Genomic DNA, 18378 nt, shown 5'->3' on the forward strand with positions numbered 1-18378 from the left:
CCTGATTCTCAACGGGCCTGTGTGTTATTGTGGTAGTTTGGTGCTAAAACGCTCTCTCTATCTCTCTCTGAGAGGCTCACGGGACCTCAGAGAGGCATGACAGGGTGATAAAGGCATAAAAACGGCCCCTGATCTCTCATTCCGTTTTTCACTCCATCGCTCCGCGTTTGTGTGTCGCACGAAGTGAAGCTCCAAATCGGGATGGACAATCGCACGTGGGACGGATGTCGCGCACGACAACGAACATCGCGTTCCACCTAAACATACACGGACAGTCATCTTTCCTTCCACACGACTCCATCCCTCCTCTCGTCTTTCTATTTTCTTATCTGTCACTTCTACACGCTTTCATCTCTGCAACCGAGATTCTTTTTCTCTTCCGTCACTTTCAATCGGAGTCTCTGTCGCTTTGATTGCGTCCGCTCTCGCTGCGTCTGCTCACCGATCAAACACAACGGCAGCATTAAAGAGGGAAAAAAAACAGCACTTTGTGAATGCATGAGTTAATTAAAATTCAAAGATCGCTGTTAATTAAGCAAGTAAAGGCTGAGAGCGGAAAACATGTCAGCCGTGATGACCCGCGGAAGACAAGAACGGCGAGTGCTGTAACGTACGACACAGAACACAACATCTACAAAACTGACAAAACAAGCAGGATGAAAGTTTACACAGAGAGAGAGAGAGAGAGAGAGAGAGAGAGAGAGAGAGAGAGAGAGAGAGAGAGAGAGAGAGAGGAATGTTGAATAGAACAGACAAAATGTGTACAGAAAATTATACAGATAGGACAGAAGAATAGACAGATTGACAAACAGAGACAGAAAGACAGATGGACCACAAAATGGTCAATAGACTGATAAATAGAGCAACATAATAGAATGATAGAGCAATAAATACACAGACTGATACACAGACAGATACACAGACGGACAGACAGACAACACAGACAGATTGACAGACGGAGAGACAGACAGAGATGGACGGACGGACAGACAGACAGATAGATACATTAACTACAGAACGATAGAACAATAGATATAATGACAGACACAATGATAGATATAACAAACAAACAGATGATAGAACTAACAATCAAACGAACAACAACAAAAATAGACAGACAGACAGACAGACAGACAGACCGGTGGACAGACAGATACAAGAACCACAGAACGATAGATAAAACGATAGATATAATAATAGATAGAACAAACGCACAAACAAATGAACGAACAAAAGATAGAACTAATAAATGAACAACCAAAAAAAAAAAAAATAGACAGACAGAAGGGCAGACAGACAGACAGACAGACAGACAGACAGATGAACCACAGAACGACAGATAGAACAATAGATATAATGATAGATAGAACAAACGCACAAACAAATGAACGAACAAAAGATAGAACTAATAAACGAAAAAAAAAAAAATAGACAGACAGAAGGGCGGACAGACAGACAGACAGACAGACAGACGGACAGACGGACAGACGGACAGACGGACAGATACATGAACCACAGAACGACAGATAGAACAATAGATATAATGATATATAGAACAAACGCACAAACAAACGAACAAACAAAACATAGAACTAACAAGCAAACAACCAAATAAATAAACAGACAGAAAGGCGGACAGACAGACAGACAGACAGACAGACAGACAGACAGACAGACAGACAGACAGATACACACACACACACACACACACACACACACACACACACACACACACACACACACACAGAACGATAGATAGAACGATAGATAGAACAAACGTACAAACAAACGAACAAACAAAAGATAGAACTAACAATCAAACAATAAATAAATAGAAAGTCAAATTGACAGACGGATTGACAGACAGACAGATATACACAGACTGATGGACAGACAGACAGACAGACAGAATGATACATAGAACGAGCAAATGTTAGATAGGTAGACAGAACAAATGAACAATAGATAGATTGAATGAACTATAGATAGAACAAATCGACAGACAGACAGACAGACAGACAGACAGACAGACAGACAGACAGACAGACAGACAGATACATGAACCACAGAATGACAGAACAATAGATATAATGATAGACACGATAGATATAACTAACAATTGAACAAACAATAGATAAATAGACAGACAGACAGACAGACAGACAGACAGACAGACAGACAGACAGACAGATAGACATAGACGGACAGATAGACAGATAGATACAGATGGACAGACAGACAAAGACATATGGACGGACAGACAGACAGACAGACAGACAGACAGACAGACAGACAGACAGACAGACAGACAGAATGATAAATTGAATGAACAAATGTTAGATAGGTAGACAGAACAAACAAGCGAACAATAGATAGCTTGAACAAACTAAAGATAAAATAATCGAACGGAGGAATAAGCGAATGAACAAAGACAGAGTGAACAAACAAACAATAGATATAAATAAATGACAGATAGAATGATAGAACTATAGAATGATAGATGAATGAATAGGTAAACAACAGATAATAGATGGTTAGACAGGAACAAATGAGAATGAACAACAGCTCAAACAGCAGACAAAAAGGCAAGCAAGATAGAATGATAGAACTATAAAATGAACAAACGATAGCTAGAACAAACGAACAAATGAAAGAACAAATGGTAAAACGAACAAGAGAGAACGCTAGATAGACAAATAGAGCAATGCGGTTGGAACGGATGGCAAGAAAAGTAGTTGTGACAGAGAGACAGAAAGAGATAGACAGATACGGGTGAACGAGAGACAGACGGATAGATGAAAACGAGAAGTGTGCCATGAATAATTGAGCAGAAACAGAGGTTGGGTTTTTAGATATAAATGTAAAAGTGGTGTTAGCAGAAGCCCGTCTCACTCTCCCTGTATTTTTAATAGGCGCTCTTTAAATATTCAGAGCTGTGGGGGGCTGAGGGAGGAGTGCAGGTTAAAGAACCTGAAAATGGACAAAATGAATGAATGTCTGCAGGGAATCTCTCAAGGACTGCATTAAGAGCCAAAGCCGCTCTGATTAGAGCCCAGACAAATGGAGGAGTCGTAATATCCAGGAAGAATAATTTAGAGAGAGAGAGAAAGAGAGGAAAGGTGACATATTAAAGAGCAGAAATGAAAGGAGAACAAGCTACCGGGTGAAGGAGAAATGATGAATGTCAGTGGCGGAAATGCACAAATGAAATTGGGAAAAGGAAAACGAGAGAAAGAGGTCATGAAAATGAGACGAGGGGGAACAACAACACGCATTTCCATGCAACAACAGAAGCATGGTGAAAAATTAAACGTGCCTGCAGGAAAAAAAAAAAAAAAAAAAAAAAAAAAAAAAAAAAACAGGACTCGGAGAGTCACACACTCACACACAAACACAAAGTAGGACTCCAGAAATTAACACACACCCTCGTGCTTTAAAGGTCGTAAATTAAGGTCAGTTTGAAAATGTACGATGCTTTAAATACCACGACTGTTAAAATGTCACTTCATCAAGGCTCGCTAACAAAGAACGCTTCTTCACGCACGAAATCCTGCAAATCGGACTGAACCGTATGCTCAACTGAACACTGAATGTTGCATAAAACTTCATAAAACAAACCCAGTCAGAGCGCTGATGTAAAATTTAATCAGAATAAATTGGAAAAGTTTCTTTAGGTGAAAAGAGCTGAACGTGAGTTCCTGCGAAGCGCTGTTTGAATTAGAGTCGACCGCGGAAACCTACTTTCCAAGGGTCTGACATCTTCAATTCGGCGAGAGTTTTGTTCCGAGGTTCAGAGTGCGTAATTATTTTTTGTCTGTTTGGGCCTGAAGCAAGAGTCAGACACCATAATCAGCGATTAAAACGGAAAAATAATATGAAAATTCTGAGAGAGAGAGGGAGAGAGAGAGAGAGGCAGCACGCTGCTATCAGCTTTAGGCGCGGGGCTTTAATTTCTTTGAAAATGCAAATTAGTTTCACTGCGTGTGTGCAAGCCTGCGCCCTGTGTGTGCGTGTGTGTATAAAGTACAGTATAACTCTCCAACTTTGATGATTTTTGATAATACCAAGCACAAAATCTCTGATAATCTTGCAGCCGTGTCATCTCGCTCAGCTTAATTTAATTGCACAAGCGTAAACGGTCCCAGATCCCCGGTTTTCTGTGGCGATAAGAGTGCGTGTGTGAGTTCTGATATCTTGTCATCTGTATCTTTGAAGACGCATCTCTCTGTGGTTTCTCCCAGTTATTAGAAGCATCAAACGCTCGCGACATAAAATGCGCCACTGTGAGCTTATCGCCCGCGGGGATGCGCGGTTAATGCGGTTAAAAAAATCGAATTGAAAACAATCTCGCTCTTCAATCAACGTTGCATGTTTGTGTGCATTCCTCAACATCTCTTTCTCTGCTGGAGGAGGAAAATGCGACCATGCAACGCTTTAATATTTAGATGTCAAATAAATGCCAAGACTTGAACATTTTCATTGTGCGGCACACTGGGTCAAATTTAAATAATGCCAAATAACTATTTCAAATAGTTTTCTTTAATTAAACAATATATAAATATTACTATTAAAACAACTTACATGAAAGGCGAATAACTTAAAATAACTTGAAGTATTAAAATTACTAAAACTATATTTGAAATAAAACTAAAAATGACAAAATAGATGAAATTAAAAAATGTAAACGGAAATTTAGAATGGAAACTGAAAATATACAAATAAAAACTAAAAGCTGAATATAAATATTTAACTACTAAAACTTAGTCAATTACTTAAAATAAAAAGTATTTTTAAACTAGTAAATTATTTAGTAAGTTAAAACTGAACTAAGACTAAAGCTAAATAGAAATATTAAAAAAAACTTAATTACTAAAACTTTTAATTAAAACAAAAACAAACAAATAAATATAAAACAAAAGCTAATTCAAATATAAGCTAAAGCAACAAAATTACTAAAAACAAAATTTCTAAAACTAAACATCTAAATATAATAAAAAATGACAACATAAGTATATAAAATTGCTAAAATTTAAACTAAAATTAAAATGAAAACTGAAAATATACAAATAAAAGCTAATTTTAAAAAGTTCTAAAACTGAAATAAAACTAAAGCTACACATTTTGAAAAAAAAATCGAATAAAAATGATTAGAAAACAAAACTGAAATAAAAATATTTTTTCAACAAATAAAATGACTAAAAATGACAAAGTACAGAATAAAATGAAAAAATCTAATCTATGAAATCTGAAAATATATAAATAAAAATATTTTTTTTGTAAATCATCAAATCAAAACAAACTATGTAAACCCAATGTAAAAAACCTGAAGCAACAAAATTACTAAAACAAAAACTGAAATAACTGAAATAAAACTAAATAGAAAATTTTAAACAAATATAATTAATAAAAATGTTAAAGTACAGAATGAAATCATTAAAATTCTAATTCTAATGAAGATAAAAATAAAAAATGAAAATATACAAATAAAAGCTAATTGAACAAATATGTTTAAAGTACCAAAATTACTAACAATAAAATAAAGATACATAGAAATCTTAAAAAAAAAAAACATTTAATCAAAACAAAAATTACAATGAAAACTAAAATTATACAAATAAACACTCATTAAAAAAATATGTTGAAGTGCTAAAAGTATTAAAACTAAAACAAACTATTGAAATAAAACTAAAGGTAAATTTAAAGCTGAAAATATACAAATAAAAGCTAATTTAAAAATGAGTTAAAATTCTAAAAGTAATAAATATAAAACTGAAATAAAACTAAAGCTAAATAGAAATATTTTGAAAAAAAAATCTAAAAGATTACAAAAACAAAACTGAAGTAAAACATACTGAAATAAAAATAGATTTTTTTTAAACAAATAAAATTAATAAAAATTACAAAATAGAATAGAAAGATATAAAAAATAGAAAGAATCGCAAAAAAACTAACTAAAATTAAAATGAAACTGAAAATATACAAATAAAAGCAAATTCAAAAATAAGCAGAAGTACTAAAATTTAATCTAATCAAAACAAGCACAAATTTCTAAAGCTAAAATTTTTACAAATAAAAGCTAATTAAAAAATAAGTTGAAGTTGAAGTATTCAAATTAAAACTGAAAACTAAAGCTAAATAGAACCTTTTTTGAAAATCTAATAAAAATGACAAATGCACAAATAAAATTACTAAATAGAACTAAAACTAATAAACTAAAATTAAAACCAAAAATATACAAACAAAAGTTAATACAAAAATAATTTAAAGCAACAAAATTATTAAAAACCAAAATAAAATGATAACTAAATAGAAATATTTAAAGAAATAAAATTTATAAAAATGACAAAGTATAACAGAATGACTAAAATTCAAACTAAAGTGTAAAAAATACACAAATAAAAGCTAGTTCAATAGAAAAATAAAAAAATAAAATAAACATTCTAAAAATTATACAAACAAAAGCTAATTTGAAAAATAAGTCAAAGCACTAAAATTACTAAAAACAAACGTATTTCTAAAGCTACATTTTTACAAAAAAAAAATGCTAATTGAAAAATAAGTTGAAGTTAAAGTATTCCAATTAAAACTGAAAACTAAATCTAAATAGAAATATTTTTAAAAATCTAATAAAAAGAACATATGCACAAAAATAAAATAACTACATAAAACTAAAACTAATAAACTAAAATTAAAACAAAACTAAAAATATACAAAGGATAATACAAAAATAAATTGAAGCAACACAATTATTAAAAACCTAAATAAAATGAAAACTAAATAGAAATATTTAAACAAATAAAATTTTATAAAAATGACAAAGTATAACAGAAATACCAAAATTCAAACTAAAATTTAAAATAAATGTAAAAAAAAAAATTCTACAAAAGCTAATTTGAAAAATGAGTCAAAGTACTAAAATGACTAAAAAATTTAATTTAAATAAAAATAAAGCTACATAGAAATTAAAAAAAAATGTAAAATATACAAATAAAGGCCTTTCTGAAATATTAAATACTACACTAGTATACGATTAATACTAAAATAACACATACCTAAACCTCTCTTCAGGCCAGGTAGTAAGAAACCACCTAGCAACACCCTAGAAACCACAAAGCAACACCCTAAAAACTATGGGAATGCACAGTTAAAGAAATGTAATTAAAACCAAGCTCAGTCTTCAATCAACACTGCATGTTTGTGTGCATTTCTCAACATCTTGCTCTCTCGCCTGCGGAGGAGGAAAATGCAACCATGCGACGCTTTAATATTTGAACTGTCAAATAAACGCCAAGACATGAACATTTCACCCTTTTGTGCGGCACACTGGGTCATATTCAAATATCGCCATATGCTCGAGTGCATATGGCAAGAGACGCGAACACGCGCCCCGTCGCTCGCTGCTGCTTCTGTAGGTAGGTCGCATTCGGAGCATGTGATTTATCTGTTTTCACAGTTCCTTGCCTATTTACCAGCGCTTCTCCAAATCCCCATTAGAAATCTGCTTCTCTCTCTGCATCCTCCTAAAAGGGGCTAAGAATTTGAATTCACAAAAGAACACACTTCCTCTCGCTCTCTGAATCTCGTTTAAAAAGTGGCTAATCTCCCAAAGATAAAGCGCAGATTAAAGCGCGCTAAAACGTATCTGAGACTCCAGCGAACGTGCTGCATTTGAATGCAAACGAATGCTGGAACGGAGAAACGGCGGCCGCACAAAGGCGCAGACGGCTTGCTCGATAATCTGCCGCGTTTGGCAGAGCCGGTGAGGCCAATGAACAGATGTGTTTGAGCGTGATAAAGGAGGTTTGAATGCGCAAACCCGGCGCGTTACGCAAGCTGATGCGAGAAGAGGGTCAGAAACAGGCCGCAAACAGGCTTAGAAGGACCAAACCTCTCCTTTCAGAAAGGAGACGGGCACCTTAACGCATTAAACAGAGCCGGGTGCGCAAAAAACGCTGTTTCTAGAAAGCATTAAACCTACATGCACATAATGCCTCCATCATATAAACACATTACCGGGCTCATCTTTAAAAGAACAGCAAACAGCTTCAAAAACAAGTCCAGATGCACACAGAATACTAAAGTGAAAGGAACAACACAAGTGGACTGTGGGTATCTAGAGGAGAAGAACATCTCGGCGCTCGCGTTAGTGGCCCGTGCATTAACCTCCACCAGAATGAAAGAGCCAGATTATGCATCTGCTCCAATTCTCTTCACACTGCAAAAACACAAAGAAAATCTCATTCAGCCGCACGTATTCATCCATTAGAACCTCAAACCCCAGCTGAATGCATTGCTCTGAGACATTTCATTAGTGCTGTTTATCAAGTCAGCCATCGGTTGATGGGTTGTTTGAACAAACTCCTCACATTAAGGATTCAGATTTGGTGCATGATAACTCATTAGTTTTGTGCAATAAACCACACCTCCAACTAGGTGGCTTATTGCAATTTTACAATTTTTACCTTTAAAACTATTAACATTGTTAAAACTATTAAAACTGAATCAAAAAATAAAATATAAATGTTAAATGAAAAACTTTTTTCGAATAGTAGAACTTAAAATAAGTTGAGCATTAAAATTACTTAAACTGAAATAACTAAAGTTAAGCAGAAATATTTAGAAAAAGCTATTAAAATGTGAACTAAAATCAAAATTAAAACTGAAAATGTTAAAAATAAGTTAAGTAGTAAAATTAATAAAACTTAAATCAAACTAAAGATAAACAGAAAAAAGTAGAGGTCGACCGATATTGGTTTTTACCGATACCGATAGCTAGGTTGGACCACACTGGCCGATACCGATTAATTAACCGATAATTTTTGAAAATAGATACTGAAAGGCAACTAAAATAGTGCTCTATTTTTTAAAAAGTACTAAACCATACTTCGTAAATTAATAAAAGTATTCATTTTAATTATATATTGATTATTAAAGTTATTTCATAGTTCATTAATGTTAACAAAATAATACAAGGAACAACACTTCTATTCTACAGCTTTCATCAATCTTAGTTGATGTTACAAATGGGCTCATTGTAAAGTGTTATTTCATATTAACAGTAGGGATGGGAATCTTTACGTTTTAACAATATATAAAATCGCAGTTTCTATGCTTTTTGTTTGTTTATATTTGGAATCTCTGTATGTTAGTACTGCCTTCTTAAAATTAAGATTCAATTTAATTACGATTTTCAATATCAACTAAATATAACCATGCATCACATTCTCAGTTTTCAATATTACTGCACATGGCTACATTTTATACATACTTTTTTTTAATGCATCCATTTTATGTAATTAATTTTGTGCAAAATTTACTTTATTTTTTTTATTATATAAGCAGGCTACTTTTAAAACAATTACTTATTTAAAATAAGTGTTCTTTAAGTATCCGAATGTTAACTAACAATAGTTGTTTTTTCTTTTTCCTTTGATTATTACTGATGAAATCATAGACAGTGGCTGCTTTAACAGGCTGCATTCAAACGAATGCATATATCTGTTTCGATATATACAATGTTTTGTCCTGCTCTGAAAACATACTTGACTGTGTGTACATCAGTTTCATATAAAAGTATTCGAAAATGCAAGTGCATTTAACCGCATCCGCAATCAAGCTTTTTAAGACGAACAAACACAAAGAGCAAGTGAAAATCTGTCAGTGCGCGAGTTTAGAGCATCTAATAGTACTGTATTACAAACGGCAGAAATGAAGGCATACGTAAAGTAAAAAACTGCGGGTGGAAGCACACACTGTCAAACAATGCGCACGTATCTCACAGTGCAAATTCTGTGCAATGAAGCCAGCTGCGTTTCTGGCGTGCACGCGTTCCATATGCGGGGAAAAAAATAAGCTCCTTGAAGAGAGGATTGCGATGCATTGGAGAATCGATTTTTCACCCACCCTGAATGAAACCGGCCAAAAGTGCAGCCAAAAGTGCACAACTCGCAGGTATCACACACACAGGACGCGTCGCGTGTAGTTCAAGCAGAAATCTAAAACAGTTCATTTAATCATCAAACGGGCAAATGTTTACTTCAATAATGATCAAAAAAGCGGCAAAGATTAGTTTAAACAACAGATCAAACGGAAAGAGAAAGTGCGATATATTATTGTTGTAGCCATTTAAGAAAATGTATTTTCTGTTTTACATTTATATTTAAATATTATTTGTGTGTGTTTTGTTTCAGTTTAATCTGTTAATTACGAAAGAAGTTTGTGTAATTTGTAAATGTCATAAAGGACGTACGTGGTATGAATTAGACGGCAATACGCCGGGAGAATTGGAGAGGGTCAGACACAATTTTTGACCACTTTTTACTTGTGGAAAATCCCTTCTTAAACAAATTTCGTTTTGTATAATTTTTATCTTAATTTTTAATACATATTTTTGTTGATCAGTTATTAAAATCAAATAAGAACAAGGAAAATGTCATTGTGAAACAAAGTGCATAACATGCAAACCCACTACCATGCTTTTGCAGCCTGAAGAAAAGGCTAAAACATAAATTATAGCTCTATATGACTTAGAGCTATACAGAGCATAGAGACTTTATTAGAGCTACAGAAATACAAACTTATCACTTAAATGCACAATACTCAATCTTCCAGTCCAGGGGCAAGCCTTTATAAACATTAACAACAATTTGGGACAGATATGTAATGTAAAATTATGAATGGCGCGCTGTGGCGCTGCAGGATTCTGTCGGCTGCACGTTTGCTTTCTCACATCAAGTCTTTAAATCTGCAACTTTGCTGGCTAAGAATATGACCAGCTGGATATAAATCAATGAAAATATTTGGTAACAATCCTGACATTAAACATTGGTGTCTGACTTAACCTCTCATATGACAGCGGAGCAGAGCGTGAGCCGCTTCAGCAAAGAACGCAATCCGGAAAAACTTTCGGCAAGGATTTTTGCCGATAACCGATAGTTCAGCCAATCAACTATCGGTGCCGATTAATCGGCAAAAACGATAAATTAAAATGAAAACTGAAAACGCAAATAAAAGTTAATTGAAAAATAAGTAATAAAATTACTAAAACTGCAATAAAAATACAGCTAAAAAAGGATAAAAACATAAAATTACTAAAACTCAAATTAAAATTAAACCTGAAAACACGAATAAAGGCCAATTCAAAAATAAGTAAAAATACTCAAACTGAAATAAAACAAAGCTAAATAGAAAAATATTTTAAAAACTAAAAGGTAAAAGTAAAAAGGTAAAACTTAAATTATAACATAAAATGCTAAACAGAAATAAAACCAAATAAAAAGGTAAATATTAGTAAGGTAAATAAAGGTACATATTACTAAAACTGAAACTAAAACAAAAACTGAAAATATACAAATAAAAGCCAAAAATATTCAAAAATAAGTTGTAGTAGTAAAAAACTAAAATTGAAATAAAATTTAAGCTAAAAATATAAATGTTGGATGAAAAATGAATATTAGAACTATAATAAAATATAAGAATAAGTTGAGCATTAAAATTACTTAAACTTTAATAGAAATATTTAGAAACAAACTATTAAAACTCAAACTAAAGTAAAATTACTAAAACTGAAATCAAACTAAAGCTATAGATATAAATAAATAATAAATAGAAGTACTAAGAATGATTAAAATGGCAAAAGTACATAAAATTACTAGAACTTAAACTAAAATTTAAATAAAAAACACAAATAAAAGCTAATTCAAAAATAAGTAGAAGTATTAAAATTACTAAAACTGTACTAAAACTAAAGCTAAAAAATAAAAGGATAAAAGTACATAAAATTACTAAAACTCAAACTAAAATGAAAATGAAAACTGAAAACACGAGTAGTAAAATCACCAAAACTGAAATAAAACTAAAGCTAAATAGAAATATTTAAAAAAATGTAAAAGGGTAAAAGTTCATATTACGAAAATTCAAACTAAAATTTAAATGAAAATATACAAATAAAAGCCAATTCAAAAATAAGTTGTAAAAAACTAAAACTGAAATAAAAAGTAACCCAAAAGTACATACTATTACTAAAACGCAAATTAAAGTTAAAATGAAGACATAAAAAGCTAATTCAAAAATAAATAGTAGTAAAATTACTAAAACTGAAATAAAACTTAAGCTATAAATAGAATAAAAATAGAACAGAATAAAAATCAAATAAAAAGGTTAAAGTACATATTATTACTAAAACTCAAAACTAAAATGAAAATATACAAAGCAAATACAACCAATTCAAAAATAAGTTGAAATAGTAAAAATCTAAAACTGAAATAAAACTAAAGCTAAATAGAAATATTAGAAAATAAATAAAAAAGACAAAGTTCGTAAAATTATTAAAACAAACTAAAATTAAAATGAAAACAAAAGACAATTCAAAAATAAATTGAAATAGTAAAATTACTAAACTGAAATAAATCAAGTTAAATATAAATAACAAATGGTACATGATATTATTAAAACGTAAACTAAAATGAAAATAAAAATTACAATAAAATAAAAAGCAACTTAAAAATAAGTTGTAGCAAAACTAAATAAATTACATAAAATTACTAAAAATCATACTAACATTACAATGAAACCAGAAAACAAATAAAACCTGATTCAAAAATAAGTTAAAGTTGTAAAATTACTAAAACTCAAACTAGAATGAAAACTGAAAACACAAAAGCTTATTTAAAAACAAGTAGAAGTAGCAAAATTAAAACTGAAATAAAACTTAAGCTAAATAGAAATAAAACTTAAAACTACACATTTCTAAAACTCAAACTAACATTAAAACTGAAAAAATGTAATACAATGTAATATAATACGCTTTTATTTATATAAGCTGAAGCACTAAACTAAAATAAATAAAAATAGAAACAGCAAATGGCAAAATGAAAATTGTAAATACAAAAAAAAAGCTACTACAGCATACAACACAAGAGATCAGATTTTCTTCATAAAATGTACAAATCCAGTTCTTTTAATATAAATTAATTGACCAATGTGAAATCTGGCTAATATTAGTTGTAAACAAACATTAACAACATTCATTTCATGCAGGGAGAAAATTCATCTTCTTCTCCCAAGACACTGGCAGTAATTTACACTCCCTGAGACACTGGCTGTGATTTATGGACATTATTATTGTTTTCACACACATTTTCCATTTTTCCATCATGAGAAGGTTCCACAAAACTCAAACCCAGGTACAACCAAAGTGCTCTACAACAACAGTAAACAAGTTCCTCCCTCCATTACTTAATGTGATTCACTTAAAATGGCTACATAACATTCACTTTCACAGTCGAAATTTAACGTGGTTCATAACTGCTAAATGATACAACATTAAGACTATTTTTCAACATTGTTTCCTCATATTTAAGTGAAGACACGTTGAAAATCTGTATTGTATAAATTGCTATAGAAATAATCTTCCTCCTGTTTGAATCAGGAAGCTACTGTACCTTTTAAGTCTAAATTAACCATTGTTGTAAACGGTTTCCATTAACATAGGGAACATATTCACTATTAACTGAACGTTTTCCCTCAATAAACTCCTAATTGCTGCTTATTAATAAGTTAGTAAGGTACTTGTTAAGTTTAGGTATTAGGTCAGGTTAAGGGATCTGGAGTATGGTAATGCAGAACTAGATAAAAAGGTTTGGCAAGACAAACTTTAAGTTAGCTTGAGAAAGCTGGACCAGAAAGTTTGAAAAGTTGAAAAAGTTTGAGAAGTTTGATGGTTTTCAGTCTGAAATAGTTTGACTTTTAAAGTAGTTTTAAAGCTTAAATCTTGAATGTTTTAAAGGCAATACAGTCTGTTAGATAGATAGCATGTTTCTAGCATGATTAGCAAGTTACTAGTATGTTGTTAGAATGTTTATAGCACGATTAACATGTTGCTAGCATTTTTCTAACATGATTAACATGTTGCTAGCATGATTAGCAAGTCGCTAGCATGTCTTTAGCATGTTTAGCAAAAGTTGGTAGCACGTTACGAACATGTTTTTATCATGAGTAACATGATTTTAACATTATCATCAAGTCGCTAGAATGTTGCTAGCATGTTTTTTTTCATGATTAGCAAGTTGGTAGCATGTTAGTAACATGATTAACAAGTTACTAGCATGTTTGTAGTATGCTTAAGTTGTTAGCATGTTGCTAACATGTTTATAACATGATTAACAAGTTACAAGCATGTTTCTAGCAAGATTAACAAGTTGTTAACATGTTAACATGATTAACAAGTTGCTAGCATGTTTATAGCACGATTAGCATGTTGCTAGCATTTCTCTAACATGATTAGCATGTTGCTAGCATGTTTTAACGTGATTAGAAAAGAAGCTAGCATTTTGCTAGCTTGATTAACATTAAGCTTAAATCTTGAATGTTTTGAAGGCAATACAGTCTGTTAGATAGTATGTTTCTAACATGATTAGCAAGTTGCTAGTATGTTGTTAGCATTTTTATAGCATGATTAACGTTGTTAGCATTTCTCTAATATGATTAGCATGTTGCTAGCATGTTTTAACATTATAAGAGGTGCTACCATTTTGCTAGCTTGATTAACAAGTTGCTAACATGATTAGCAAGTCGCTAGCATGTCTTTAGCATGTTTAACAAGTTGGTAGCATGTTGCGAACATGTTTTTTATCATGAGTAACATGATTTAACATGATTAGCAAGTTGCTAGCATGTTTTTGTCAAGATTAACATGTTGCTAACATGTTTCTAACATGATTATCAAGTCGCTACCATGTTGCTAACATGTTTTTTTTATCATGATTAGCAAGTTGGTAGCATGTTACTAGCATGATTAACAAGTTACTAGCATTTTCATAGTATGCTTAAGTTGTTAACATGTTTCTAACATGATTAACAAGTTACTAACATGTTTTATTATGATCAACAAGTTGCTAGCATGCAAGTTGCTGTCATGTTTAATATGTTTCTAACATGATTAACAGTTACTAGCATGTTTCCAGTAAGATTAACAAGTTGTTAACATGTTGCTAGCATGTTTCTAGCATTATTAACAATTTACTAACATGTTTTTATTATGATCAACAAGTTGCTAACATGCAAGTTGCTGTCATGTTTAGTATGTTTCTAACATGATTAACAAGTTGCTAGCATTTGGTTAGCATTTTTTGACATTGTTAGCAAGTTACTAACATGTTTCTTGTATGATTAACAAGTTGTTAGCATACATAGATAGATTTTTTGCTAGCTTGATTAAGTTGCTAGCATGTTGCTAGCATGATTAACAAGTTGCTAGCATGTTCGTAGTATGCTTAAGTTGTTAGCATGTTGCTAACATGTTTCTAACATGATTATCAAGTTACTAGTATGTTTCTAACATGATTTACAAGTTACTAACATGTTTTTATGATCAACAAGTTGCTAGCATGCAAGTTTCTATTATGTTTAGCATGTTTCTAACATTATTAACAAGTTGCTAGAATGTTGTTAGCATTTTTTAAACATTATTAACAAGTTACTAACATGTTTCTTGTATGATTAGCAAGTTGCTAGTCTGTTGCTAGCATTTTTCTAGCATGATTAGCAAGTTGCTAGTCTGTTGCTAACATATTTCTTGCATGATAAATTACTAGCATGTTTCTAGCATGATTAACAAGTTACTAACATTTTTCTTGTATGATTAGCAAGTTGCTAGCTAGCATGTTTCTAACCTGATTATCAAGTTGCTAGTCTGTTGCTAGCATATTTCTAGCATGATTAGCAAGTTGGTAGTCTGTTGCTAACATATGTCTTGCATGATAAATTACTAGCATGTTTCTAGCATGATTAACAAGTTACTAACATTTTTCTTGTATGATTAGCAAGTTGTTAGCTAGCATGTTTCTAACCTGATTATCAAGTTGCTAGTCTGTTGCTAGCATATTTCTAGCATGATTAGCAAGTTGCTAGTCTGTTGCTAACATATTTCTTGCATGATAAATTACTAGCATGTTTCTAGCATGATTAACAAGTTACTAACATGTTTCTTGTATGATTAGCAAGTTGTTAGCTAGCATGTTTCTAACCTGATTATCAAGTTGCTAGTCTGTTGCTAGCATATTTCTAGCATGATTAGCAAGTTGCTAGTCTGTTGCTTACATATTTCTTGCATGATAAATTACTAGCATGTTTCTAGCATGATTAGCAAGTTACTAGCATGGTTCTAGTTGCTAGGCATATATAGCTATATAGCTAGATAGACAGATAGATAGATGTTAACTAATGTTAGCAACTCAAATAGTATTGTAAAATGTTACCAGAAAAAAAAAAAAAAAAGATTGTGTCTTTCAAATCCAATCTCAAAAAGTGGCAGCAAAATCCTGTTTTCATCCTTTTCATTATCAGTTATAACAGGAAAAACAAAACGTATGAACGTCAGATAACCAGATGGAGGGACGGCGAGATTGATGTAGGAGAATAAAACGGTAGGAAGAACATTTTGAAGATATTACCCAAGTCCTTTTAGTTTGGATAGGCCGGTCAAGAGCAATTTCCTACATCCCACCAGCTGAGCTGCACAAAACGGCCTCCAATATAAGTGAACGACAGACTCGGAGGGACCGTAAAGCAGCAGTTAATGGCACAAAACCAGCGCAGAGATAAGAACAGGCCGTACAAACACACACGCTCATATCAGCGCACTTCAGGGAACCTCTGGGTTTATGAGGACATTAAGATCTGACTTTATATCTGGGCTTTTGGGAATGGTTGAAGCAGGTGGTCTATTCTGTAGACTGTTTTATGAAGGACACATTAAGATTGAGACCCTTATAGACAAACACAGCAGACGAGCGATGTGAAGGCTTGTGTGTTCCCGCAGCCCGTGAGGACCAAAACAAGAACGTATTAAGAGAATTTTATGAAGGATTTAGACATGGCTGTCTTCTGGGGACAAGAAATATGAGGACAGTACGTACCGGAATAAACCAAAAGGGTGAAACTCATGAAAGCAGGTCCAACTTATATTCAGTTTTATTAACCCTTAAATGCATTAATGTTTTCGCCAATCATTATTACATATTCGGGTCTTTAGCGAGCCGGGCCTATATATCCAGCACAGATGGATCTCTAACTTACGCAATAACAAAAATCTCTCTTAGAAGGGATCAATTTGAGATTATTTTCACCTTTTTTCATCCTCCGTACGCACTTTCACAGTATATTCAGCATCTGGCTGATATTCGCCATCTCAACCATATTCTCAAAACTATTGTTTTTTTTTATTCAAAGTGAATTTTTTGATGGCTGGCAGCTTATTCATCACATCCACCATCAAGTAAAAGTGGCATTTCTATTTTATTGCGTACATAATTGCTCTGCAGTAAAGCCACTCAAACCAGTTGAATTTTTGCTGATGATATTCTTTAGTTTTATGCCTGCGAATTATTATTGTCTACTAAACAGTGCCACCTCACAGAATAAAGGTTAATTGCATGTATTGAGTCATCAGATATTTACCTATTTTTGCGCACAAAAAATATACTTGCACTATTACACACCTTGGGTCCCTAGTGACCCTATACACTTTTTCAAAAAAAAAACAACAAAAAAAAAACCATAAAACAGACATTCTTTTATACTGTGTCATTTTTCTTCTTGTCTTATATTGTTTATAATGAATAGATTGAGGAATAATGAGAAAGTTGATGTCAAACTTTAAAAAATTTAGGAGGGAGAGGGTAGCAAATGACGGCCCGGGTCACTAAAGACCAGAGGTATGCATTTAAGGGTTAAAGGAACACTCCACTTTTTTGGAAATAGGCTCATTTTCCAACTCCCCCCGAGTTAATAAGTTGATTTTTACCGTTTTGAAATCCATTCAGCCGTTCTCCTGTTCTGGCGATATCACTTTTAGCATAGCTTAGCATAGATCATTGAATCCTATTAGACCAATAGCATCGCGTTCAAAAATGACCAACGAGTTTCGATATTTGTCCTATTTAAAACTTGGAAACTTGGTCAATTTTTTTTAATTTAATTTTTTTATTATGCATGTAAAGATTATACAAAATACACATACAAATTAACATAAAACAAGGAACTGCACTAACAAAAAACAAAAGCAAAAAAAAACAACAACAAAAAAACAAATGCTAAACTACAGAGCTCACACTTATGTATAATACTAGCCTGCTTGGGATAGACTGCAGTATTGTAGGCTGTTACGCCGGAGTAGTTAGTTATTTTTTTTAAGATTTTCTTCCTTCCTCCCCTCCAACTCCCTCTTTTCCATAATAATAATAATAATAATAATAATAATAATAATAATAATAATAATAATCATAATAATAATTATTTCTAATAATAATTATTCTTCAAATGTTACCTTAAGTTTTTAAATGTACTAAAGCAATAATAAAACGTCAATTGTAGGGGACT

General features: G+C 32.1%; 1 protein-coding gene across 1 annotated transcript in view; it reads right to left on the minus strand.

The window, feature by feature from the left end:
• Positions 1 to 338: 338 nt before the first annotated feature.
• LOC141288058 (protein diaphanous homolog 1) overlaps positions 339 to 18378 on the minus strand; it is an 89992-nt gene continuing 71952 nt past the window's right edge. The window contains exon 17 of the mRNA XM_073820176.1: positions 339 to 434. Within this exon, the coding sequence (XP_073676277.1) occupies positions 339 to 434 (96 nt within the window). The remainder of the gene's footprint in view (positions 435 to 18378) is intronic.

This window comes from Garra rufa, chromosome 16, assembly GCF_049309525.1.
Source record: "Garra rufa chromosome 16, GarRuf1.0, whole genome shotgun sequence".
Lineage (NCBI taxonomy): Eukaryota > Metazoa > Chordata > Actinopteri > Cypriniformes > Cyprinidae > Garra > Garra rufa.